The sequence below is a fragment of the Castor canadensis genome, chromosome 11, assembly GCF_047511655.1.
Source record: "Castor canadensis chromosome 11, mCasCan1.hap1v2, whole genome shotgun sequence".
In the NCBI taxonomy this organism is placed as follows: Eukaryota; Metazoa; Chordata; class Mammalia; order Rodentia; family Castoridae; genus Castor; species Castor canadensis.
In genome coordinates, this window is record NC_133396.1 from 130,693,502 (window position 1) to 130,720,241 (window position 26,740).

A 26,740-nucleotide genomic window follows, 5' to 3' on the forward strand; every position below is an offset into this window, starting at 1 on the left:
TTGCCACAGCTCCCTTGTCACACGTGTCCTTACATGGGTTATAAGTGCCCCCCACACCCCTAAAACGGGGGATTATAATTAGGTCAGCAAGACTGTTTTCAGATCTAGAATTCTCAAGCCAGAAGTTCTGTCTGGGGGTGAAGTGGGTATGAGAAGGAAACTAGTACTGGTATATAGTAATATATCAGTATATCTACTAATCCTTATGACCATCTCCAAGGTAGATAGTATTAATTATTTTTTTATAAGTGAGGAAACAACTTGTACCAGTCTGATGCAGCTAAGAGGTGGCTCAGTCAGGATTCATACCTGGGTCTGGCTGACTCCAAAGCCTGGGCTCCTCTGCTCACACCACACTGTTTTCAAGCCCATCCAAGCACCCTGCTAGATGCCTTTCCCCCTTCTCTTTTCTGAATCTGGATTCATTCATCTACGTTCTTTACCATCTATCTGCCCAAGGCTTCCTTCCCAGGCCTGCCCTTGTCTTTCCAAGAGTCCCCTGGAGCTATCAAGTACTTTGGAGTAATGTGGACACCGGTCCTCAGAAGTATGAGGCAGAGTGCCATGAGGGAGGAAGGGCAGCTCCCAGGGAAGAGGGCACAGGAAGCTGGGAAGAAAGAGGCCTGTGCAGGAACAGTTGTGCCAAACCTGGGTAGGGCTTTTAGCTAGGGAGTTGTGGAAGAGGAGGGCATCAGTCAGGAGTGAACTTATGGCAAGAGGCTGTGAAACTAGTCTGGATCTGATCTGAAAATAACTGGTTATGACAAAAGGTCTGTGAGCAGGGACATGACATGTACGTTCTGTGTCCATAACTATAATTCAGTAGAGCCCACCTGGGCACTAACAGAAGACAAAACCTGAGTGTGTACCCCTCTACCCAGTTGTCTCTACAACGGAGCCATGTCTTGTTTGTATGTCTTCCCACCACAGCACCAGCATGGACCTCACTCCTAACCTCTCCTCCTGCAAACTCTGCAGAGAACAGCACCCACCATGGGCCTCCAGCTCCGTGGAAAAGACCACAGCACCCTCCACCATGACCTGGTAAAAACCAGCATCCTCAGGCCGCAGGTCCTGAATCTGGAAGTTGTAGCGTTTCCCCAGTCGCCGCAGACAGTGCTTGGTCTGGTTGTTGAAGCCGTAGGGAATCATCTCACCATCCTGAACCCAGGAAAGGAAGAAGGGCGGTTCAGACACCTGTGGGTTCCTTCCTCAGCTCCATTCTAGCTACGATCAGTTTTCTCCCGACAACATAGACCATAAAGAGCACAGAGGGGCAGGGTAAAGAGCAGGCATTGCCTGCTTTACCAAGGGATTAAGGGGTGGGTAGGAATACATGCTCCAGAAATGTCCACGCCTCTTACCATGGAGTGGAAAAGTCTATAAATGTTATGTAAAGAGGCATCTGAGATTACCAACCCAGGTCCTGCTGGGAAGAGACGTACTACTGGTATAGCCCCGAAGGTTAGCAGGGGAAGCAGCAGGGATGTCTCTGGCCCAGGACCCCAGCTCATTCATTTAGCAAGTGGAACATTCAGTGAATATCTTTAAGGATCTATACAAGCCAGTTCTTTATACATATACACAATTTTCCAACACCCTGCATAGATTTGCTACTTGCTGAATATTACAATAGCTTCCAATTAACAGGTGCTACTGTGTGTCAAGCACTATTGTAGGTACTTGGGACATACCAGTAAATAAAGCAAAGATTCCTGCCCAAAATCCTTTGGGGGAGACAGACAAATAATAAGCATCATAAATAAGTAAAGAGTTTAACAGAGAAGAAAGGATTCAGAAGCATCAGGGTGGAGTGGGGACATATGGTATGGCTAGGGGAGGTGTCACTGCAGGTGAGGGAATTAGTCACTTGGGTGTCAGGGAGAAACATGCCAGGCACAGGGAGTGACTGGAGGAGCAAAGGATCAGGGAAAAGGTCAGGGTGGCAGGAATAGAGAGGCAAGGGGAAGAGGAGTAGGAAGGAAATGGGAGACCAGGGGAAAGGTAGATGATGCATGGTCTCACTTGGCATTTCATCACACTAAGACAGCTCTTGGGTTGCCCCCACTTCATAAATGAAGAAACTGAGGCACCAGGAAGGTAAGCGTCTTGTCTGAGGCCACTCAGTTTATGAGATAAAGCCAGGATGAATTTGGTTACAGAACTGCCAATGTCACACTTTGTCACCCCCAACCACACTCACCTGCCTTGTCTCACATGGTCGATAGGTAATTACTCCTGGATCCCAGGTAGGGGCAGGTTGTCTCTGAGTGGGAGCTCAGATAGGAAGAGATGCACTTTCTTGGAACTCTCTCTCTCTCTCTCTCTTTCTATCCCCTGCTCTGATGTTAGACACAGTCTGCATAGATGTAGGCTAGAGGGTGTGGTGACTCAATACTCAATGAGAGGTAAAGGGTTCCTGTGCACTGTCCATCCAGGATCTGATCTAACTCAACCAGGAACTCCATGGGATGGGTTTCCCTCCAGGACCTGCGGTCTCCCTGCCCCATACCTTGCCCATGCCTTCTCACCTTATACAAGTAAATCTTGCTCTCAAGGTCCTTGAGATCCAGTTCCAGGTCAAATGTGGCGACTCCATCCTTGGTGACCTTGATGTGTCTCAAGTTGAAGATGGCATTGACATACTGAAAGGCAGACAAACCCTCAGGAGGGCCTGAACAGGCTCTGGTCCCATCCTTGCCCCACAGTGTCCCAGCTAAGCAAGCATTTGCCTATTTCACAAGTGAAGAGACTTAAGTTCCTCATGGAAGGAAATTCTCTCAGATAAGAGATCAGGTCAGGAAGGCAACCAGGTACTGCGAGAACATGCTAGGGGGTTTCTGTTCATCTCTTCTTCCAGCTAATAAATATTCGTTGAGCACCTACTGTGTGCAAAGCTCTGTGCTGGTCCTGTGTCAAAGCAGATGAGAAAGTTTGGAGAAGGAAAAAATTGAGGCTGTAGGTGGGAGGCTGGAAGAACTATCACCCAAGTGATAAAATACTATTTTCAGAATAATGAAAACTAGTTTTTCATTTCAAGAAGAAAAATTAGAATTAAGTTAGCCACAGGAAAGAATTACCTGGATGGTCTATAAGATGCTGGAATCAGGGTGCTAATGGCAATTAGCCATTTCAAGGGAAATTCCCTTCCTTGAAAGTCTTTAGAAATAAGTCTGGTACCCAGTCTGGTGATGAAGAATATGAGGATGACATGATGGTGACGATGATGAAGAGGATAACACATTGTAAGGCCCTCACAACGTGTTTATACGTAACTGGCTACTTGCTGTAAGTACATTCTCTTATTCGTCCTCTCAATAACCCCATAAGGTAGGTGTGACTATAATCCCCATTTTACAGAGAGGAAACCAAGGCACAGAGATTCTGACTTTTCTAAAGCACATTTAGTAAGTATCAGACCCAGGTTTCAAAGCCTGGTGCCAACTCGGAAGCCTCAGTCCTTAGCAAGATCCCTCTGGGGGGCAGATGGAGGCAGGGTCTCCACCATATTAGATTTCTCAAGGCCTGCCTTTGAGGCCAACTCCAGGTGTGAGCCACCCCCTCCCAGGGTTCTGTGCCCTGGGGGTGAGGTACAGGGGCAGGAAAAGGGTACCTGTGCCATCTTGTCCTCCCGCTCCTTCTTCATCTCTTGCAGCTTGCGCAACATGCCCCGGAAGTCGACGATGCCATACTTCATACAGATCTTCTCATAGTCCTTCCGGTCTGCTGTCATCAGCAGCTGCCATACCTGCTCAGAGTCCATCTTTTTCTCAGGGGCTGGAGATGGGGCCCTGGGGAGCAGGCCAGCAGGTCAGAGACCAGAGGAGCCCAAGTGTTGGCCATCTGGCTCTGGTACTCTGAGCAGTCCAGGTAGCTGCTGTATGTGCACTTGAGGACACAGACACAGGGACTGGAATCTCTGGGATTGACCCCTGTCTCAACTTGAAGGACTCAGAGATGGGAGGGGCAAACCTCACCCAGTAGCTCCGACTTTCAAGAGAAACTCTGCCCCTAACAACGCATGCTGTTGATTTCTGAATAGGACGTCTTCAGGTGCGGTTGGGATTCGGGTTGAATTATTCTGTTGTTCTAGTTGCTCTAGTAGGCCCCCCATTTTGCAAATGAGATTAGGACCCAGAGGGAAGAAAGGACTAATTCACGGATACGGAGCTTTCTAGTGGCCGAGTTGGATCCCGAATTCCCAGTTCATAGCTCTTCCCATCCTCTCATCTGCTACCTCCCTGCTTGTGTAGGAGGTAGAAGTGGGGGTCAAGTCCAGCTTGCTTATGGAAGGAATCTGGGGTGGTGTAAAGGGGTGGGTCCCATGGGAATGTCCAAACTCTTCCATGGACTGGCCCAAACCCACCTCTTTTTCAGCATCTTCCGGAAGTCCACCAACTCCTTTCTGAGGTCTAAAAAAGGAGAAGGAATGAGGCCCCAGCCTCACAAGGCTCTTCTGCGTGGTTCAGGGCTGACAACCAAACTTTTGAAAGGGGCTCTCCTTCAGTTTGATTATGCCCCATAGGTGTGTATGTGTGGCGGGGGGAATCAACCAGTCGGGGAGCACCAGGCAAAGAAGAGTCTGTCCCCCCAAGGCCTTAACGGGAATTCCAACTTACCCTCCTGGGGTTCCTTTTGCCTCTTCCGGTTCTTCCGAAAGCCAACTGGACCATCCAGGAAGGAGAGGAAGGAGTTGATGTGGACAGGCAAAAGGAGAGGCAAGCTACATTGATGATCTTCCTGAGAAATCCACTGAATCCCAGAGCCCTCACCACCCCTACCCCCTAAGGCATGGCAACATTCTAGCAAGCAGCAGGGAGCAGAATGGATTTGTACCCGTCAGGAACTTTGGTACCTCTAGAGGGAAAACAGCCCTATCACCTCATGAGGGGGGGAGGCCCATTCACACATATACAAGGGCCAGAAAGGTGGCATGAATGAGTGAAGTGGCCACTGGCAACCACAACAAACTGAAGAGCATCTAAAGAAGAGCTATTTTTCAATGCACTTGAGAGTTGCCATTTCAGGACATGCACCCACTGTGGCCAAATATGTCACAAATTGATGTTTGGCTGCTCCTGCAGGCATTCACAATCTTCTTCTTCATCCTCTGTATCCACTAGAGAGGCAGGAAAAACTAAACACTTGCCTTCCCAGCTTCCCTTGCAATTAGCAGTGGTCATAGGATACAGTTCTGGCCAATGAAACATAGCAAAAGCCCCCAGGAGTTTCTGGGAAAGCTCTGCTTCCTTGATAAGAGAGGCAGATGTCCCTTGGGCCACCTGTCTTTCCTTTTCTTCCTGCCTTGAGCATGGGTTACGTTTGGGTCTGCAGCAGTTGTCTAGGACTGTGAAGTGATCAGCCAACCTGTTCAAGATGGTAGGATTGTGAGACAGGAAGAATCCAGCACTCCTATGACAGCCCCGAGCTGTGCAATGAGCCCTGGACTCCAATCTCAGGGCCTTTTCCTATGTGAAGTAGTTAAATATGTTTATTTCTTGGGCTGCTCTTACTAGCATTTTCTGTTACTTGTAGACAAACCAGTTGTAAGCATAGCTAATTGAGAAACCTGATTTGCTTTCTCAAGAGGACCTTCCAATTATTATAAGCTGACAGTTTTTTAAAAATTCATATACTATGCAAACCAAACAACATGCATCTGAGATAGGAATTACCCTTTGTGTTGCATGTTTATCTGCTCTGATGTAGGCCTGTGCAAAAATATCCTTTGTACAATGGAGAAACTGAGGCCCGGAGAGGAAAAGGAAGCAAGTTAGCAGATGATCCAGGACTAGAAACCAACTTCCAGGTCCTGACCTTCCTCAGAGCATTTCAACAGGGTGTCTGCCAAAGGTGGGCCTTATCAGTTATGGGTAGATTAAGTGCGAGAGTGGATGAAGCCAGGGCTTTGGCATCTGGTCAGACAGCAGCAGCCAGCAGCAGCAGCGTTGGTGGTCCTCCCTCTCCTCCCACCACCATTCTCTTAGCCTCTGATTCCTCTGAGGCCTCTGAAAAATGCTCTGTGCACTGAAGAGACAGACTCAGGGACTAGCCCACCTTCGATGACAGTGAGCCTTGCCGAGCACGTAGCCTCTCCATACTTGTTCACTGCTATGCATCGGTATAGGTCTGTGTCCTCACCCGTCAGTTTGTTAATCTGCAGAGAGGCCAAGGGCAAAGGACAGGACTAGCAATTCCCCTTCCTCCGTTTACTTGACATGGCTGTGAGTTGGGGCCATAAAAAAGAATAGCACACAGTACTTGTTCTGTTGGAACCCAGTCTTTATCAGGAAATACAGACACCCCCAAAAACCTGAATCAGGACAGAGCAAGGGCAAATGTTCACACCATCAGAGATCATGTGGAGTAACAGAAAGGGCTCACTTTGGGGATCAGATGGATCTGGAACTGAAAATCTCTGTCATCTATTTTAGTTGTGGAACCTTGGTCAAGTTACCTAACCTATCTAAACTTCAGTTTCTTCACTTGTGACAAAAAATATTGAATGATCAGGATTAAATCATATAATTCATACTAAATGTTCAACAGCCTAGGTTCTGGCACATAGGAGGCATCCCATGACTAGTGAATATGTAATGTTACCAATATTAGCTGGCAGATTGGCTCGAGTGGTAGAGCACCTGCCTAGCAAGCGTGAGGCCCTGAGTTCAATCCCCAGTAGCTCCAAAAAATAAAAAATAAAAATTTACTAATACTAACCAAGACTGGTTGAAAGTGCAGATGCTCTTGATTTGTGGTAGAGGTATGTCCCAATAAACCTACTGTAAGTTGAAAATCTAATTGAAAATGCATTTAATACACCTAATAAATATACTTCAGTAACATCATTACTCAGCTGGGCCTACCTTAAATTTGCTCAGAGCACTTCCATTAGCCTAGGAGTTGGGCAGAATCCTCTAACACGAGCACACTTTATAATAAAGCGTTGGCTTGCTCATGTAATTCGTGAATGCAGTACATTGTAGCGCGATCACAAATAATGAGGAGATGCAGCTTGCTCTTCCTGTCCAGCATGAGCATTGCACTGCATATCACCAGCCCAGGTGATGAAAATACGAAATTCAAGATTCAAAGTACAGGTTCTAAACTTCTTTTGAACCCCACAAAGTCAAAAATCACAAGTTAAATTCATTGTAATTCAAAGACTGTCCATACCAGGGCCAGGCACTGGCTGGATACTTTACACAAATCTTTAATCCTCATAACGACTGATTAAAGTAGGTACTACAATATTATCAGCCCTTTCCCAGATGAGGAAACAGAGGTAGAAAGAGGGAGGCAATTTTCTAAAACAAAGTGGTGATTTAGGATTATAACCCTGATAGTCTGACTTCCCTGCTCGATCTCTTCTGCTCTAGTTAGGTGACATCCAGGCTGCTGGCAGAGACATCTGCAAACCTGCCAAATCCAATCCTGACTCATGCAACCTTGAGCCATGGGATGGAGTTGAATGGGCTCAAACTTCATCTAAGAATATCTCTTAGTCATCTGGGGATTGGAGACCACCAAGAAGACCTTCAATGCTGGGTGCCAGTGTCTCATACCTGTAATCCTAGCTACTCAGGAGGCAGAGATAAGGAGAATCTTGGTCCAAAGACAGCCCAGCAAATAGTGCGTGAGACCGTTTCTCGAAAAAAACCCATCCCAAAAAGGGATGGTGGAGTGGCCTAAGGTGTAGGCCCTGAGTTAAAACCTTTATCCTCCCACCAAAAAAAGAAGGACTTCAAGGGGATGGGAAGAGATGGGTGGCTCCTGGGCAGAGAAGCCTTGCTACTTACCTGTAGCATGTGCTCCTTGCTGCCAGGGGTGGAGGAGATCTGGTACTTGCTGCAGTTGCTGAGCTCTCCTTTGGCACTTTGCCAGTGCACCTCGGGTCTAGGCTCCCCACAGACCACTGCCCGAAAAATGGCATTCTTCCCTGCAACAGGAAGAGGCAAGCAGGGAGACGGACAAGTTGGAGGTGGTGTGACAGTGAACATTATTGAAATTTTCATTTATTCATCCTCTCTGCTCTAGATATTTCAACTGCTTATTCCAAAAAGGAGACTGCTAAGCCTTAGTCCTCTTGTCTTAGGACTCCTAGTGTCAGGTGGAGAGTAACAGTCTCCAGGCACCAGAAAGTGGTGCTAGCCTGGCCTCTGTAATGCAGAGGACTAGTCTCCTGAGGGAAAGATGTGGCTAGATTGCTCTGAGTGAGGGAGGCAGACAGGACTGGGGTGGGAGTGTATAAGGAAGCAGAAGGACTCTCCCAAAACTGGGGAGTGAATGAGATTTTGTGGGTTTTGTTCCTATTCTACAGGAGAAAGGGAAATAACAATCTTGGGAAGGGATGGCTATTTGGTGCCCAAAGAAACTCACCCTGAGACACAGGACCCCAGCTTCAAAAAAGACCCCAAGCTCATGTAGCAAAGAATGACTGGTAGCTGCTCACCTTCACAGAGCCCCAGAGCTTCTCACCAGGGAAGCAATATGAACTGAAGGGCCCAGGGCCTTCCTCAAGTTCTAGTGACCTTGTTTCTGACTTAGAAAAATCAAGTCTGGTACCATTAGTTTTTCTTATACCAGAATGTTGTGGATTAAAATGTATGGCAGGGGCCTGTGTTGGTGGGGGGAATACCAAACCTTACCCAACAACCTTCATTCCCACCACTTTCCCAGGTACTTTTGTCCTTGGCCTTCCAGAATGGGCTTCCTGAACCTAGCCTGTGAGCCACTGGGCATTTGATTGAATGGGACAGGTTGGATAAGAGGTTTTGACAGCACCTTTCTTCAACTATGGCTTTGAGGTAAGGAGCAGGGGAAAGAGGGACTAGGCAAGACCACAACCTTCTCTGCTCCCCAGGTTAGTATTTCCTGCCCTTGTTCCAAAACCTTTCTTACATTAGCTCTTTCCCCATTCTTCTCCCCAGATTCCTTGTCCTTTCTAGGTATAGGAGGAAGACATGACATAGTCTGGTGATGGATGTAGGGCCTGGGTGCCCAGGAAGGTAAGTGGCCAAACCCTCTGCGTTGTGCATGCTGGGAGTTGGGAGAGCAGGAACCATGCCTCCTTCAGCAGTGCCCTCCAGCGTCTCACCCTCCTGCAGAGCCAAAGTGACAGGCTTCTGCCGGAAGCCCGGTGTGCTGCAGCCTTCAGGGATCTCCTCCACCAGCTGTCTGATGCTCACCCCAGGCATGGAGGACTTCTTCAGTGGCTTCTCTGCAGAAGGTGGGAGAGAGATAGAACTGGGTCCTGACCCTCCCTCTCCCGCTCTTGACTGTCCTTCAGCAGATAAGCATCCATCTACTCAGCCAGGGAGCCAGGCCCCTTCACTCTCCTACAGCTGGGGCAAAGTTGTAGGGTCTAGCAAATGGTGCTTTCTAACTTTCTAGTGAGAATGTAGTGGTGGGCCTCTGGCTGTGTGAAAAGAGCCCTTGGAAAATGGCAGGGAGTGCCCTGGGAAGACACTGAGTTCATCACAAGAAGAAATCTGGGAAAGGGAGAGTAAGAACGGCTCCTCTCAGGCAGTAGGAATTCATGTGGGGGCTTTGCACCCTTTACTCAGGAAAAAAAAAAATCAAAGCTCAAAGCCAAAACTGAAAAAAGCAAAGACCAGTGAGTTCCCAAAGATCTCTGGCTTCTGCCCCTTCCCCCATCTCTACCTTGGTGGGGAACACCAGCTGGGCTGGGGCTTGGAGGGGTGGTTCCATCTTCTCTTACCTGCCATACTTCCGGCTTCTCCTTGGCTCCTCTGAGGGTAGAAATTGATCTCCTGAGGATGGAAGATGAAGTACTTCTAAGAGGTCCATGTTAGTCTCAGCCCAACCCTCCCACACCATCTGTGCATGAGCCAATGTCTAGGGTGGATACTGGGAAAAGCTGCTGTCCCCAAAAGTGTGCCTATCCCCCAAGAATGACCCTGATTGGTTTCTTGCAATTCCCTGGTTCCAGCAAACTAATTTCCCAGAGACCAGGGAGGAAGTAGGTTGTTGCCCAATTAGTACCTTTCCTAGGTAAAGGAAACCACGGTGCTGAACCTGTATGCTGCGCTGGTGACTTGGCCCCTTGGTGGGACCCAGGCCCATGCCAGTGAGAAGGAAAGACACAGCTTTCTCAAACCTGGGAAAACCAATCTCATTCAGGAGTCTTCCAGCTGTTTAACAGCATTGCCCCCTTGACTTTGGAAAGTGGATTCTCTAGGGATATTCTCCAGCCTCTTGGCTCCTCCCTTAAACCTGAAATCTAGCAGAGCCCAACAGCCCTCTGTCTCCCATCTTCAATCTGAATCCTTCAGATCCCAAGGTCCGCAGGGCAAGTCCCTGACAGGAAGACTCCTAAGCTCTTCTCTACCCAGGTCAATGGGATCACCATAAATCCATCTGCTCCCCTCTGAGCAAGTAAATTATAGTATCAGGTGAACCCAAGTGTTCCCTAGCCTCTCCCAAGCACCACCACTATCTGTCTGAGTTCCTCTCAGTCGTATCCATCTGTTATAGCCAATGGCAAATCCCACACAAGAGAGGGAGAGGGGTTGGCTTTAGGGTAGGATAAGAGGTATGAATGGGTTGGAGGGAGTCTTCAAAGAATTCTCCAGCAATCCCACATCCTATGAGTTTGGCCTGTGGCCAAGAGGTTCTATTTGGGGGATTCCATTTCCTGTCCAAAGAGGCCAGCCATCAATATAGAATCACACATGACAGCAAATTCCTCCTTCCAACTGATACGCTTCCATTTCACAACTGCCCACCCACTGGCTCATCCTGCTCTGGTGTGTCCCCTCTTGCAGCCCAGTTGCTGCCCCCCAGTGTGCTGGAATGCCATGGTCTGCCAAATGCGTTCTGGAGCGGTCAGTGGCACCACAGGTGCCACAGCCGTTGTGCTGAAGGTAGTCACAAGGAAGGGTGGGAGGGGGGATAGTAGCAATGAGGAGTACCCAAGCCACCATGCTGGGGGAGGGGGACACCGAAACTTCCAACACACCCTCCCCCAGGACAGTCATTTTTCAGGGTAAACACATTGGCACCTGGCCATGACCCCCACACTGGAGTAGTTTAAGCTCAACACAGCTATCTTTGTCACCATCTTCATCATCATCAGCAGCAGCAGTTATCAAGGGATTACTCTACTATTTATCTGTCACACATGAAGTATAATTCAGACACCAGCTCCTCCCTTAGTCCCCTGCCTACAGGTTCAGTTGGAAAGTGAGAGAACCCTGGGGAGGGAGCTTAGGGGTCCGATGTTATCTGCCTTATCCACTGTACCTCCTTCCTCTTTAGGAACAAGCTAGATAGAGTGCAAAGTCAACGACAAATGGGTAAGCGGTCTGTTTGGTCGAAGAAGGTGATGGAGAAGGAAATGAAATCTTTCCTCCATGATTCATTCCCATATTTGAGAAGAATCTTAACTTTTCTGAGCAAAAGCAGCAACTTGTGTCCTCACTTCTGCCTATCCCAACAGAAGCTCAGCCCTGGGCTGTGTCTCCCTGGCCTCTCTCCAGGACCCATGGCTCTCCTACCTTCTGCCCCTAGCTGCTGTTCCATTCTGTGGAGCCAGCCCTCTACTACCTCCAACTTCTCAAGTGGTAGGAAGGTCCAAATGGAGTTTCTCTCCATTGCTTTGACCATGTCATTAATCAAGATGTAACAAGTCCCAGTTCAGAGGTAGCTATTCTGAACTGCTAGTGTGTCTTATCATACTCTAACCCAAGCAGTGCCTGGAAAATCAGGGCCAGGGCAGGACCAACTGGACAGGACTCACTGAAATTCTCATCTCTAATACCCTGGAATTGTCCAGACATGGCATATATGTACCCCAACATATGACCAGCCAGTCTGAGAATGTTCCTGGGGTTTATCTCATACCCTATATGCCCCTTCCTGAGTAGAATGTTAGAGAATAGGCCAATGTCTCCATCTCTGCCCTCCCTGGCTTGGATGGGCAACCAGGTCTACAATGCCCACTTACCTGGGTACACTACCAACCTCCTGTCCAGTCCCTCCTCCCTGCTTCCAGCTGCTGTTTGAAACCAGAGGCTCTGAGTCTGGTGGTGGACAGGCAGTGCTGGAGCAGATGTAGGTCACTACCCAGAGCCTCTCTCCCTCTGCTCCTCCCACTCACCCCGCCTCCCTCCTCTTCTAGACCAGGATTGGCAGGGCAGGGCCCCCCTTGGGCTAATGTCATAGCCTTGGAGGAGGTCAGAAATGGAAGGGTCCTGTGACATCTGTCCATCCAGCTCCTCATTTTGCAGAACCTTAAACCTTTAGCCAGAGCTGCTGAGTGTAAGTTTTCTCCATGATGCCTCATTTATCTGGTCCCTTTAGCAGGGGCATTTTTGTCATTCAAGCCTTAAATTTTCAACTAAGCTCATCCCTTGGGACCCTTGACATCATAAGTCACATAGATACATAAGGCTACTGTCCTTTTGAGAATCACACTTCAAAGTGGTACCAAACAGTCAAACAAACTTTGAGAGCTCATCACAGACCCAGATACATAGAATGGTAGGATCCTGAAGGCTCTGCCTGAGAGCTGCAGGGAAGGGGAGACCCTCAGAACTGGAAATGGTGAGCTTGCTCCAGAGCGTTTTTAGGGATGGAAGGGGTGGCCTGGTTAGTGGGGTTGGGACAGAATTTGCAGGGAAGATGGCTGGGGTTTTGAGGATGCATGGATGGAAGGTGGAAATTAGAAATATGGTGGCCAGAACAGATCTTAAACATAGCAGAGAGTTGGCAAGGCCTATGAGATAAGGTGATAAGACCACTTGTCTATGTGGGAAGAGCTACCTGCTCTCTCCTTAAGGACAGAGAACTTCTTTGTTGCCCCCATAAGCAAGGTTTGATCAAGGCTTCAGGTGGAAAGTCAGAGGGGGGGTGGGTGTGGAGGTTCAGTCCCTGTAAAGCAGGCACTTATAGTCCCAGCTTCTCAGGAGGCTAAGGCATGGGGATTGATTGAGCCCAGGAGTTCAAGGCTAGCCTTGGCAACATAGAGAAACCTAGTCTCAAAGAAAGGGGTGGAGGGGTTAGCTCAGTGTAGAGTGCTTACTTAGCATGTATGAGGCCCTGGGTTCTATTTTTTAAAAAAGGATTCAGGTGAGGTAGAAGAGAAATGGGACAAATGTTTCCCTCCAGGGGAGGACACTGAATATTTCCACAGACTCATTAGCACCTTGCCAATTCTACTCACGTCTATAGGAGCTCCCTCTGCATGTACTCTGAGGAAAGACCTTGATCTCTATGCTCAAGGGTATATGCCATGCATTTGTATGTCTTCCCTGTTTTCTGAATGCCAGAGGCTGGCATCTCACTCGGTCAGTAAATAGACCCTGTTCTGGATCCTAGCTCAGACACAGGTCCTGGGAAGATAAGGGGAAGCAAAGGACGCAGCTCTCTCCTTAAAAGATTACAGATGTTGAGCTGTCCAATTACAAACTGGGATATAGGCTCCCAGGGAGAACTGGGAAGTGATGGAGCATGGAGAGCCGGGGAAGGGCTGTGCCAGCTTGAGTTTGGACAGTGGAGCTCTGAAAGCCAATGAAGAATTTTGATCCCTCCAGAAAGTGTTATTGAGGGGTGACAGGATCCAGTCTGCATTTTTTCAGGGCTCACCATGGCTGTAAGAGGGGAAGGAATTGGAGAAAGGTGGAGGTAAGAGGCAGGAGTCTGGCTCCCAGGGGGCAATCCAATAACCCCAAGGTATTCTTGCTTATGGCAGGCTCGGAGCTATAGGGGTTCTCCTGAGCCACTGTGATTCATCATCCTGAGAGGGTAAAAAGGGAGGCTGTGAACATGGCACAGCATGGAGCCCTTCAGTATTTCAGGCACCTCTACTGGCCCCAGAAAGCTGGTGGCTGTTCACTGAGGCCTGGGGGCAGTCAACAGAATTATGAGTCACCCTGTCCTCTGCAGCCTGGCCTGCATTTCCCATATTTAAGAGCAGCTACAGTAGAGATGCTTCGCATTGCAACAAGATGGAGATTTTTGGTGTCCAAGAAACTGAGATGAGTCAAAGGGTTTTCATGAGCCCCTTACTCTCTTATCAAATGTAATTTCCAATACTATTTAGTTGTGCCTGGGTGTCCAGCATCTGTAGAAAGGTGAGACTCTTCATCTGTACACAAGGTCCTACCCCAGACACTCTTGATACTCCTTGTGATTGGTAGTCAGTAAGAAAGGAGCTAAAGGGCATGTCCAGTCCTTTCTGGGAATTTCCTGGCCACCATTCAAGCCAACAGATCCAGTGTTATGACCCTTTCCTAGTGGCCTTCCCTATTGTCCAGATTTTGGCCAGTAGCAACATTTCCCTAGTACCTCTGCAGGTGGCATAGCTTTAATGCAAGATAAGCCCAAGTCCTTGCCTTCATTGATTAGGGGAATATCTATGTTAAAAGAGGTGGGGGGGGGCAGGAGATTTGTGTTTTGTCTACTCTTCCTCAGTGCCTTACAGAAAAGGCTCAGTGACTTTGAGTAGGGACATGGTTATAATCTATTAAGGTTCTCCTATCCCCTATTTGATGTATTACATGGCACGAAGCAAGAGGCCCAGGCCCCAGAAAGAGGTCTTTCTGGGGCCTTCTTGCCCCCATGGCCATGGGATGGATGAGAGGGTCTCTGAAATCCTGGTCAACATTAGCATCCTACAGTCCTGAGACATGCTGAGTGAGTCCTATGAATTTGAGAATCAGGTTGCTCCATGTGACTCAAGAGAATTTGAATTGATTTGCTGGCTATCATTTCTTCTGGACCATGTTTAGAGAAGGCTCTGCCCATCTATCTGGGTGAGTCAGTAAAGATTCTCTCTAAGGGACAGTATCCTCTCTTAGCCCCACTGGGTTCCACATACACAAACACATTGTCCTATGGCGGTGGCTTCAGGGATCTGGGTCCATTTCTGGGCCTGAGCTGGAGCATAGGACTCTATTCAACCACAATTTTCCCAAGAAGATGGAGCTGGGAGGTCCATGGCAGCAGAAAGCACCCTTCTCTGTACTTCACTTCTGTTGTCCTGGGCCATTGTCAAGGCAGTCTTCATGTTTGCCTGCTCCCTAGCACCATGCACCCCGCCCATTCTCCCAGCTGCCTGCCTGTCCAGCATGCCTCCTTATCTCCAGTCCAGCACAGAGTTGGCATTAGATCATATCTTTCTCACCCCACCTACAGTGAAATAAATCCCATGAGGCCTCAAAGGAATGGCAGCCTTAGAGACCCTAAGGGCAATTTCATGCTTGCAAAGCCATTTTCAACCACAGAGAAACTTGAGTCAGGAGTCAATCCTCTAATCTAAAAAGGCCTTGCCCAGTGGGTACAGTTGGTCCCACTCTCCAGGGGAGAAAAACTGGGGGGGTCCCCACTCCAGGCCTTAGGATGGATGAGACAACAACAAGCATTGTTTATTGATGCCATGTCCACAGAAGACCAGAGCCAGAAGGCATCTAACAACAAAATAGTAACAGTACTTGACCTTCATAGAGCTCTTGCTGCATGCCAGACATTCTTCTAAGTCTTTAGATATATTAACTTATTTAATCCCTCACAACAAATCCTTAAGGTAGACTCAATTACTAACTCTACTTTTATAGAAGAAACCGAGACACAGAGAGATTATGTAACTTGCCCAAAGTTATCCTGCTAGTGCGTGACAGAACCAGGGTGTGGACCAAAGCACTCCAGTGCCATGTTTGCAATCTTAATGCCTAGTGTTCTGTGGATCTAATAAAACTCCCTCCTTTTCCAAGATGGGCATTGGGGTCTGGTAGGGAGCAGAGACCTGCAGAAGGCACACAGTAGAGGAGAGAGCCAGATTCACCTCTCTGGTAGAGGAGAAGTACCAAATGCCACATCATTCCAAAAAGCAGTTCCCTCAAGGTCTCCATCAGAGGGGGAGGAGGTGAATAATCCACGCCTGCTACACAAGGCCCCAGCCACTCTGCTTGCTCAGGTTCCGTTTTTGTGTAGTTGGTCATTTTACAGAGACACTTGTCCATTCTTGTATAATCACAGCAAATCACAACACTTCCTAGGTCCCCAGCCACTGTGTATGGGTTATTTCATCGAGCCCACATATTACCCTGTGAAGTACAAACTTAGTATCTCCAATTTACAGACAAGGAAGAGGAGACTAAGTGGGATTAAATCATACCCCCACTGTTACCCCGATTGCAAATGACTAAGTAAGGATGTGAACCAGGCAGTGTGATTCCCCTATGCTTGTGCCACCTGGCCCTGGCATTCAGAGTCTTACAAAAATAAGTGTAGGCTATCATTTTGCAGCCTTGATGGCTGGAATTTTTGGCAAAAAAAAAAAAAAAAAAAAAATACCAGCAGTTGAGAGGGACTCAGCCCACTTGCAATTCTACAGACTTTTGGTATTACTTTTTTTAAGAAGAAAACCAGAGATAAAAAATGGACAATATGTTTTAAATATTGACACCTAACCACACAAAATGCATTGTAATATAATCATGCTATTTGTGAATCACTACAGGATTTATGAAGTGGTTAATTCTTGGTCCCATGAAGAATTTAGATGTGTTACTTGTACGCAGCTCCTTGCATGGGCAGGAGAGCTCAGAAAAAAGATTCCACTCTACACCCAGCCCTGATGCAGTGTCATGACGGAATGGACACTGTGCAGGTTTTTAGTATAGTCTGAATATCTTCTTCTTTCACTGTCATCAGCATTTTTCTGTGACAGGTGTGAATGACTCATTGAGAGATGAAGTTGGGGGGAGGGCCTTGCCTCAGGGAGGAGCCAGAAGGGGTGGAAAGTCTCCAGGGGTTCTGAGGAGGTGTTCCTCACCAGTCCAGGCCCACAGCCTCAGCACAGTGGCCCCACTTTACAAGGTATGGCGTGCAGAAAGGAGAAGCAAGTGATTGGGAAGAAGAAGCCCTCTTACCTGTCTCTCCCCAGGACTGTGATAAGGATGAGCTAGAGTCCACCCTATGCCACGTGACCCTGACACCCGTGCTCCTGTTGCTTCTCCTGGTGGTTCAGGCCTCCTAGAAAGAGACTTTGTGCTACAAGAAGACAGAGTGGGGTCTGCCTGGAGAGAATCCTCACCCAGCTCTCAGTTAAATCACTCTCTAAGCAACTCCAAGAACCCAAGGCTGGAAGTCACTTTCTCAGGTTGAGAAACTGAGTTCTGAAGGAGCTGGGGATGTTAGTAAATAGCAGTAAGGCCATCTGGAGAGACGTGGAGAACCTGAAGGGCATCCTAAGGCCAATTGGGGCCAGAAAGCCAGGAGCCCCGAGTTCTGGAACGGCCCCTGGAGCCCCGCAGAGCAGCCTGACTCAGACAACTTAGATTAGAAACAGGCTCCATCAGAGCTGGTGTGGAGTGGAATCTTTCTTTTAATGCTTTCCTGCCTGTGCAAGGCGCCTGCACACAAGTAACACGTCTAAATTCCTTTTTTTTTTTAATTTGGTCATTCTGCAAATTACTTTATTTCTTTTTTTAAAATTTTTATTGTTTTATTATTCATATGTGCATACTTATGGCATCCACAGCCTTTCCACTAACCAACACCCTCCCTGTGTGACCTCCTGGGGCTTGTCCTTTCCAACTCAGCAGGCTGGCCTCTGTCCCCCACTTCATACTCCCTCCCACTGAAATGCCCTCCTGTGATCCCCATATTAAGTGGCATTTCCATGTGACTGCATTAATTCACCGCTTTCACATCACAGGACTGTCCTGGAGGCACGCTCTGTCTCCCTCTGAGTCCTGGGAATTATCCAAGAGCCCTAGCATAGCTGTCCTTCCCTGACACCTTTTCGCAGCTTATCGTACACCAGGGCAGGACTCTGCTCATTGGCACCTTCATTTCATAACAGTCCCAGAGGAGGGGAGAGGATCAGAAGCTGTATCTACCCTTTCCCCTTCCTACCCTGCAACCAGGAACTCCTGTTAAGCGAAAGAGGTCCTGGCTGCACATTTAGCAAGCCCCACAAAGAAGTCTCAGCAGATAAAATTCCTTGCTGTCAAGAAACAGTCCTTCACCAACAGGCCTACTTACTTTGTGGGCTACACCTAGAAGGACTGTAAAGTGCTGCTTGCACTTTGAAGTGGAGTTTGGTATTTATTTTAGACTATCTGAGGAGCCAAGGAAGGAGTTCAGGCAGGGAAATTTAAACAAAGGTTTTCAGAAAAAGCCTCTCAGTATTGCATATTGGTTAGACTGGAGGAGAAACTAATCTGAAGGCAGGACCTGTCTCCCTTTATCAGCCTGGCACTCCTAAAGATAGGAGCTGTGTCTCCCACATCAGACTGGAGGGTCTTCCAAGGCTTTCCACCCCTGTGCTTACACCTGGATATACATCCAGGGAAAGCATGGTACTGATGGATGACTGACTTGAGGTGGAAATTGAGGCCTAGATGGACAAGACTTGTCCCTGGGAGCCCTTGCTCCAGCTAGCCAGCTGAAACCAGGATCCTCTGGATGAGACCCTGTGACTCAATCCCCCTGCCTCCAGCATGGCTCCTTCCTTGGGATCAGCTATCCTCCCTCTGGCACCAACTTCCTAAATTCCCAGCACCCTAGCCACATGCAGCTGCTGGTAAAGACCAGGCTGAAACCCCATCCCTGACCAGTGGCTTGGCTCTGGAGTACTGGGCCAGTGCATAGCACCACAGACAGGGCTGGGCTGAGGACAGGGCAGGAAGCTGGCTAGGGCTCACTGGCCCTTTAAGGCCTTCAGAAGTTTCACCATGGGGAGGCAAATCCTCTGCCTAAGAAATCCTAGGACAGGATCCTCCTCAGAGGACTGGGGAGAAGATAGCTCCAACCCTCAGGAAGCCCCTCCTCTAATAGGGGGGACACAGCCCCTAATCTCCATGTGTGATGGTGTAAGCAGAGCCCAGTCAGACAGCTGCCTGGCTGAGGAGACACAATCCCCACTATCAAGTCACCAGCAAACAGAATCTGTTATTGCTGTGGTTGCATCTGACAGCCACTCCATAACAAGCAGAGATGGAAACTAGCATGCGTTAAGCATCTCCAGCGGTGCTGTGCAAGGCGCTTGGTATTGTGATCACCTGTGATCATCTCCTGTAATTATGCTGTTTCTGCTGGGGATCCTAGGGAGATATCTGTGCTCACCTTTGCCTCTGCCTCGCTGATTCATTTTCACATTGGTTCCACGTGATCTTTGACTATCCGATGCAAAGTTACTGTGCTTCTTGCCATTGAAATTATCTTATGGCCACTGAAACTACCTTATCATGAGGGCATGTATTTGTTGACTGGCTCTCTCCCACGTTAGAGTACAAGCCCATGAGACAGGGGCTTGGTTTGTTCACTGAGTTGAGGATCTTCCTTGCCATTCATTTGTTGAAAGAATAGGGCCTGAAAGAATCTACACATAGCATATCTGACTGATTTGGGGGGAAAGAAGAACAGTATCTCCACCACCTCTGCTTGATTTTGTGTCTGGAGACATTTGAAGAATTGTCTATAACTATGGTGTCCAAAAGACATGGGCAATGGTGCCTATCGTGACTTTGTGTAATGAAACTGCAAGATGGAGAAGGGAGGAGTTCCTCTCAAAAGGGAATGATGAGATGCTTGGGGAGGACTAGAATCACTGGGAATTGCACAGTCCGATCAGAAGCTAAATTGTTAGAAATGTGTTTGATCATAGCCTCAATGTTAGGTGTTGAGGGTGAGGACATAGGACTAATAGAACAGCTATTTCCTGCTTCAGCCCCAAAGACAGCATTACTAAGTGGCTTGCCAAAGCCATCTCCTCCTCATTCCTCAATAGAGATGAGAATTGGGTAACAATTGAAGGTTCCAAGGAAGCCTCAGTGGATACTCAAACCAATCTGTCCAAATGATTATGTTCAGAAAGATCAATGGGGCTCAACTATCCAATCAGAATTTGAGATACAAAGTGCATAAACTCTATCAAATATTTAAATAGTCCCAAACACAAATACTAGAGTAGCAAAAAGAAATAACCCTTGAGTCCTGGAAGAACATTAGTCACCATAAAGTAAAAATGAGAAATTGGGGTGTGTTGGTGATGCACAGGTATTTGGCTCTCTCCACGGTGGAAAATCTGGCCCTGTAAGGTCTTCTTGTTTGAAATTCTCATCTTTTCTTTCACCCCCCCCAAATGTCTTCAACATAATTGATAACTACTCATTAATTTTCCAAGCATAGCTCCAAATTCATATGGGTTTCTTTTCTAAACTTAAATCCAATACTCTGGAAGATTTGTGCTCCTGTCAAAGAGTCTAGTATATGATGGTGAGGTCAGATAGACATCAAAACTCTTAGCAGGTCAGTAATTAAGTGGCAGTGCCACACTGGACTTTTGCAGGCATGGTACCTTCTCCCCACACCAGCCTGTGAGGTGGGAGTCCTACTCACATTTTGCAGAGAGGGAAGCCAAGACAATAGAGGGGAAGTGAGTGTAGATGACAGAGTGAGTTCTGACTGATGTGGTCAGGCAGACACTTCTCTCAAAATTCAATCTCCTCCATTGGTGTGAGTCATATGCAGGCCTGTGTGCCTATAAGCCTGATCAGTTCCCCTATAGAACCTCCTCCTAGACAGCCAGAAAAGACAGAAGAAAAAGAAGGGAATGGGGGAGGAAGGAAGAGAGGGAGGGAGGGAGAGCGCAAGCTAAAAACAAAACAACAACAACAAAAAAACAGAAAGAAAAAGAGAATTCCACCATCAGAGGAGTACTACTAGTACCAGTCACAGGGAAAGGGGACAAGCCCTTTGGTTTGGTTTGTTCCATGACTCCCTTTGATGCTGTTCTGTCCAAATGCCCAACCTGCATCAACAAGTGATTTCAGGTACCCACAGTGTTCTCGGCTTCCTTAGGTCCCTGCTTCCCTTTTCCTAACTCCCCTGCCTTCCCTGCAATTCATTCTGGAAAAGTCCCTAGATTGTCCCTGGGCTAACTTAGAGCATGTCTCAGGTCAGCCTAGGTCGTTAGCTGCTTGCTCCTGAGAGATTGACAGAAGTCGGCTGGATCTCATTAATGCCCATGGCGGAAAAGGGCTTTGCTCCTGGTGACTGATTTGTGCCCCTGGAGGAACTCAATCAGGAACCACTTGACAATATACCAGCCTAGTGGCTTCACAGAACTGAGAACCTAAAGATCTGAGGTACATTCTTGGTCTAGCCTTGTGTCCCTTCTGGACACAAGGTGTTCATCTCCCATCCAGGAAAATGCTCCCCCGGGTCCCTCACCCCCATTTCTTCTTGTTGGACAGGTGTGCTCTGATTTACATGGTACTCTGAGCCTCACAGTTCTCTCCCCAGTTTGTCTTGTCTGATGGCATTTCCTCTGTTCCCTCTTGGTGGATCCACTGATGATAGGAGAAAGGCTTTCACTGACTTCTCCTTGCACTAGCTTTCAGGGTCTTACTGCAGGAGGTAGGAATGGGCTTCTCTGAGAGTTACTCTCGGCTTTAATTACAAAATTGTGGAGATGAAAAAACTGTAATCCAGTACTTGGGAGGCTAAGGCTGGAGGACTGAAAGTTCAAGGTCAGCCTGGGTTATATAAGAAGACCTATTTCAATAAACAAAACAAAAAGACATACATTCTGTAAGACATACATTCCTTACATACTGGGTAGCATGAAGATTTATTTACATTTTAGTTTAGTTTAGGTTTTTTTTGAGACAAGATCTCACTATGTAGTCCCAGGATGGCCTCAAACTCACTATGTGGCCCAGGCTGACCTCAAACTCAAGATCCTTTTGCCTCAATCTCCCAAGGGCTGGGATTACAGGTGTGTATCATCCTGCCTAGTTTAGCATGAAAATTTATTTATTTATTTTTTTTAGCAATGAGTTCTGGTTTTACTTTTGATAAGCTTCAGTTGACCAAAGGCCTGGGGGAGAATGGTGCAAAGAATGGAAACTGAAGATGATGCTCTAACAGTGTTTATCCTGGAGGATTCAGAGTAGTTGCCTTTCTACTTTCCCCAGAGCTCTTATAGAGAGTGCAAGATTCTATTCTAAAGCATGAAAATTTAAAGGAAGAGAAATTTTCACTTCCCACCTGGCTTTCTGAGATCAATTTAAACCAACCTAGAGCTAAAGAGGACCAAAACCTCGAGCTAAATGGAAATGAGAATGTCAGGGGGACTCAGTATGGTGGAAATGCCTTGAGCTGTCAACAATATTATTTCCTGATCTACTCCAGGGGACACTGAGGATCTGCTAGAAGTGGTTGGGAATCTACCTCAGGATTTATCATTGTGCAGACCTGGGCTCAAGTCTGGGCTCTAACATGTCCTAGTGAGGTGACTTAAACTCACTGATATGGGACGATAATGTTATCTATGGAAGGGCCATGGACTTTTGAGCCAGACATACCCAGGGTTTATTGCCTGGAGTGGACAGAGCAGAGGGGGAGGGGGAGCAGATCTTATGGGAGAGACAAGTGGACAGCAGTTCTATGAGGTCAGAAGGCCATGGTGTGACTTTGGCTTTCACTCTAAGTAATTTGGAAAGCCATTGCAGTGTTTGAGCAAAGAGATCACAAGAGCTGACTCATGGCTAAAGGAGTGCTCTCTAGCTACTAGAGTAGAGATGAACTGAAGGGAAGTAAGGGTGGAAGGAGAGAGACCAGACATGCAGATCCTGCAGTAAACTAGGTGAACAAGGATGAGATCTGGGACCACAGTGTAGCTGTGGAGATGGCAAACAGGTCAGATCTACAGGATCTGTTGGCATGTCACAGCTTATCATTATATAATAGAGTAATTTAAGTATTTTCTATTCCACTAGTCTGAGAGCTCTATGGAGCAAGGTGAATTTTTGTGCTGAGCCTAGTTCAACATTGTAGTGAAGGAAGAATGACACCTGGGCATCTTCTTGGCAAGCTGTGTCTGGTGTCCCTGCTCTGACAACCCCTTGCCCACCCTCTCTCCCTGCCCAACAGGTCTCTCACTGCACAGCAAATGTAGGCCAGAGCAGGGAGCTGAGGCCAGAGCAGGGCTGTAGCCTGGAACAAAGGTCACTGGGAGAGTGGTGGAGGGGTGAGGATGGTGGCAGTGGGGAAGGGAATGTAGGGAGAAGGACATGCTTAACCAGTGGCCCCAAAGAATCTTGGGGCCAAAGATAAGGAGGACAGATGTGATAGCAAGCAACAGGGAGATGGGAACTGGTGCCTAAAGGATAGGGAAATGGGCCTGGAAATATTTTTTCACGTGGTAGTTCCCTGACTAATGTTGGTGCTGATGCTCCTTGGAGGCTGTGGAGCTGGGAACAAATGGTCGAAGGTCCCAGTCTAGCTTCCTGTCCCTTTTGCAGCTTGACAGGGAAGAAATGGATGTGGGGAAGTGGAGATGTTGGGGTTGCAGGAGTGCAGGAGGATGGTGTGGGGGAGCAGGGCATGAATGTGCAGCAGGGAGAGCCAGAAGGGGACTGTGGCTGGAGTCCAACAGAGAAGTAAGAAGCAAGGGGGTCACAGGGAGGGGGGATACAGAGAACAGGGCTGCCCTCTTTTGACAAACAAGCTGTACATTCCTCTTTGTACACTAGTCATTCCTCCACTCCATGTCCTGGTCATCGTTCATGATTACTGTCCTCAAGAGGGCCTCCTACATGCTCACGGGCTGTCACTGCCACAATGGCTACAGCTTACCCTCAACTCCATCCACAAGTCACCTGTGGTGCACACATGCCTCCCTTCCTCCACTGCCCACACATTTGATTGGCTGACATCATGAGTGTGTACAGACACACATCTAAATACCTTTGACTGGTTGAAGATTTAGTCTTAAGATCTTAAGTCCTTCCCTGAAAGCCTTCTTGCTTCATCATTCTTCTCCAATGTCTGACCTAGAGAGAGAAAATTCAGGTGATGCTGGGTTTTCATTGTAGCCCAATATATGTACAAGGACTTTATTCCAGTCCTTCCAACCAAAGCCTCCCTGACCCCGCTACCTCTGAGCCTGTTTGAAGGCCACTTAATCTCCCTAAATCTGGACATCTTTTTTCCTGTCAGGCACCATTCTTCAAAGCCTGTTTAAGGCCTGTCTGTGCCAGAAACCTTGTCTGTTAATTCCTCTTGACTCAGTTCCCTCCCACCTCCCCCATTCTCCCCCTTATCTCCTGCCCTCCCCTCATCATATGCCTGCACAGAGCCAGCCACGGACTGGGCTGCATGTCTTGCCATCCCACAAACACTCATTCACAATCCCTGTGAGCTGCCCAAGGAGAGAACATGGTCTTCCTCTCCCTCCACTATTCCCTTTAGCACCTTAGCCTGGGTGCTGCCCAGGAATTACTCAACCCTGTGCGTTTTGCCAGGACATGAGATCCTTAAGGACAGAGACCATCGCAGACTAAGCATATCACATGTTTACCAAATGACAGCATAAGGAATGGAGAAGGATGGACAGGGCGGTAAGAATGCCTAGCTCAATACTCTAGGCACAGGGGCAAAGCTCCTCACCCAACAAGGCCAGTTGCAAAACTTGAAACAGACCTTCCCTACTGATAGATCTACAGGTGGCTGCCCTTGACTGGTTGGAGAAGATTTAGCACCTCTTACTCTAGTAATGAATGAGCTGCCCAGGCTGTTAGTTGCTTTGTCCGTTTTTCTGCCAGGGATCCCATGGTAAGGAGAGAAGAAACTACAACTATCAGGAGCAGGGAGGGCAGGTCTCCTACAGCAGGGAGTGGGGAGTCTGGAGTCAAAGAGAACATGGGTAAATCAAGCCCCTGTCTCCAAGAAGCAAGAAGGCAAAGGGTCAGTAATAGAAAGAGAGTAATGTACTTATTTGCAACCTATTTTTAATAGCCCACAAACTTGCTTTGCTTGTAACCAAGGCCTGCTTTGCTCACAACCTGGGCCTGGCTGGGCTGCTGGGCAGGCTCATTCCAGTTGCCCCCTGCACAAGAATACCTCAAAGGTTACACCATCAAAGACAACTACTTCCAGCGACAGGCCTGGTGCTGCCCATGTGCTGTCATGTGGCTTTATAGCCAGCCCCAAAGAAAAGGGTGAAAAGAGATCAGGACAGGTTTTCCAAAGAGGATGGGCATGGTAAGGAGAAAACTACTGAACAGGCTGGAAACAGGTTGTCCATTCGTAATGGCATTCAGCAACCAGTCTGGGGCCGCCGAGCCACCACCTCCAGTGCCATGATGCCGGAGGGCTGGGACATACAGTGATAGGTCATCTAGGGAGGTGAACTGTTGTTTGAATCAAAATTCAAATTCTCATTGGTCCCTTCAACCTGTGTCCAGTGACCCTGGCTCTACCACAGACATCTCTGTGCCTCCTTCCTTTCTGGGAAGGTCAGTATGATGGTATCTTCCTGCTCTGTGGGAGACAGATGCTGGGTTCAATGGATGGTCATCAGAACCTTTAGGCAGCAAGGTTGGCCCATGTGCCCCCAGTGGTGGGGTTGGGATGGTGAGGGTGGGGAACCACAGTTAAATTTCAATCATGTGGAATTCCTAATCCTAACTATAACTGGAGTTCTCAGAAGAATACAATGAACTCAAAACCTGCCCTTTCCAGAGAAAACCAGAAGCTTCCTTCCAAATCTAAAAAGGAAAGTTTGGATCTATGATCATAGGGAAAGGACTTTGCTCTTTCAAACTTCTTGGGAAGTTTGTAAGGAACGTGATGGACATTTTTCATTCCCGCAGTAGATGCTTTCATTTATTCATTTAACAAATATTTATTGAGCAACTTCTCAGTGCCAAATATTGTGCAAGGTGCTGAGCTCCTGTGCTCAGTTTTCTGTTTAACTCACATTTTTGCAGAGGATATAAATGAAACAAGTGATTAGAACAAAGTGTAACAAAGGTGATAGTAGAGGACTGTCAGGAGTTGGCCGGAGGAGGAGGGGTTAAATAAGTGAAGAAAAGGTAGAAAGAAGCAGAGAGAACGGCAGTCATATGCAGAGGCTTCGGAGTGAAAGAAACACAGGTGTCCAAGAGGAAGTGAAGTAAGTCTGTCACATCTGAAATGATTCCTTGAGGCCCCTCCCCAGCAAGGATTTCTTAAACTGTTGAGCATCAGGCCTCAGCAACCATGTACCACTCAGTGATGAATTCCTTTGTGGCTGCTTCCTGGGTACACCAGAAAAGGCATAGTGAGCTGCTGTGGCCTCAACAGCAGAACATAAGGTGTTCGTGATGAGGTCAGTGTGAGGCTCCCTCCTTAGGGAGGCAGCTGTCTGAACTGTCAGGACTGAGCACAGTGTTTGGAAGACCATTCTTTTTTTTTTTTTTTGAGAACATAAAGAACAGATTTTTTTTCCCTTTTTCTTTTATTATTCATATGTGCATACAAGGCTTGGTTCATTTCTCCCCCCTGCCCCCACCCCCTCCCTTACCACCCACTCCGCCCCCTCCATCTCCCCCCCCAATACCCAGCAGAAACTATTTTGCCCTTATTTCTAATTTTGTTGTAGAGAGAGTATAAGCAATAATAGGAAGGAACAAGGGTTTTTGCTGGTTGAGATAAGGATAGCTATACAGGGCATTGACTCACATTGATTTCCTGTGCGTGGGTGTTACCTTCTAGGTTAATTCTTTTTGATCTCACCTTTTCTCTAGTACCTGTTCCCCTTTTCCTATTGGCCTCAGTTTCTTTTAAGGTATCTGCTTTAGTTTCTCTGCGTTAAGGGCAACAAATGCTATCTAATTTTTTAGGTGTCTTACCTATCCTCACCCCTCCCTTGTGTGCTCTCGCTTTTATCATGTGCTCAAAGTCCAATCCCCTTGTTGTGTTTGCCCTTGATCTAATGTCC

The 26,740-nt window shown here is 47.7% G+C and overlaps 1 protein-coding gene across 1 annotated transcript in view; it reads right to left on the reverse strand.

Annotated features, from left to right (window-relative positions):
* The window catches only part of Igfn1 (immunoglobulin like and fibronectin type III domain containing 1), a 31,350-nt gene extending 19,270 nt beyond the window's left edge, over positions 1-12,080 (reverse strand). The window contains exons 1-10 of the mRNA XM_020188016.2: positions 11,969-12,080; positions 9,722-9,773; positions 9,098-9,220; positions 7,800-7,939; positions 6,058-6,157; positions 4,620-4,664; positions 4,367-4,412; positions 3,614-3,791; positions 2,532-2,645; positions 993-1,161 (exon numbers count right to left, since the gene is read on the reverse strand). Coding sequence (XP_020043605.2) covers positions 993-1,161; positions 2,532-2,645; positions 3,614-3,791; positions 4,367-4,412; positions 4,620-4,664; positions 6,058-6,157; positions 7,800-7,939; positions 9,098-9,220; positions 9,722-9,728 — 922 coding nt within the window. The 5' untranslated portion in view covers positions 9,729-9,773; positions 11,969-12,080. The remainder of the gene's footprint in view (positions 1-992; positions 1,162-2,531; positions 2,646-3,613; positions 3,792-4,366; positions 4,413-4,619; positions 4,665-6,057; positions 6,158-7,799; positions 7,940-9,097; positions 9,221-9,721; positions 9,774-11,968) is intronic.
* Positions 12,081-26,740: the final 14,660 nt, after the last annotated feature.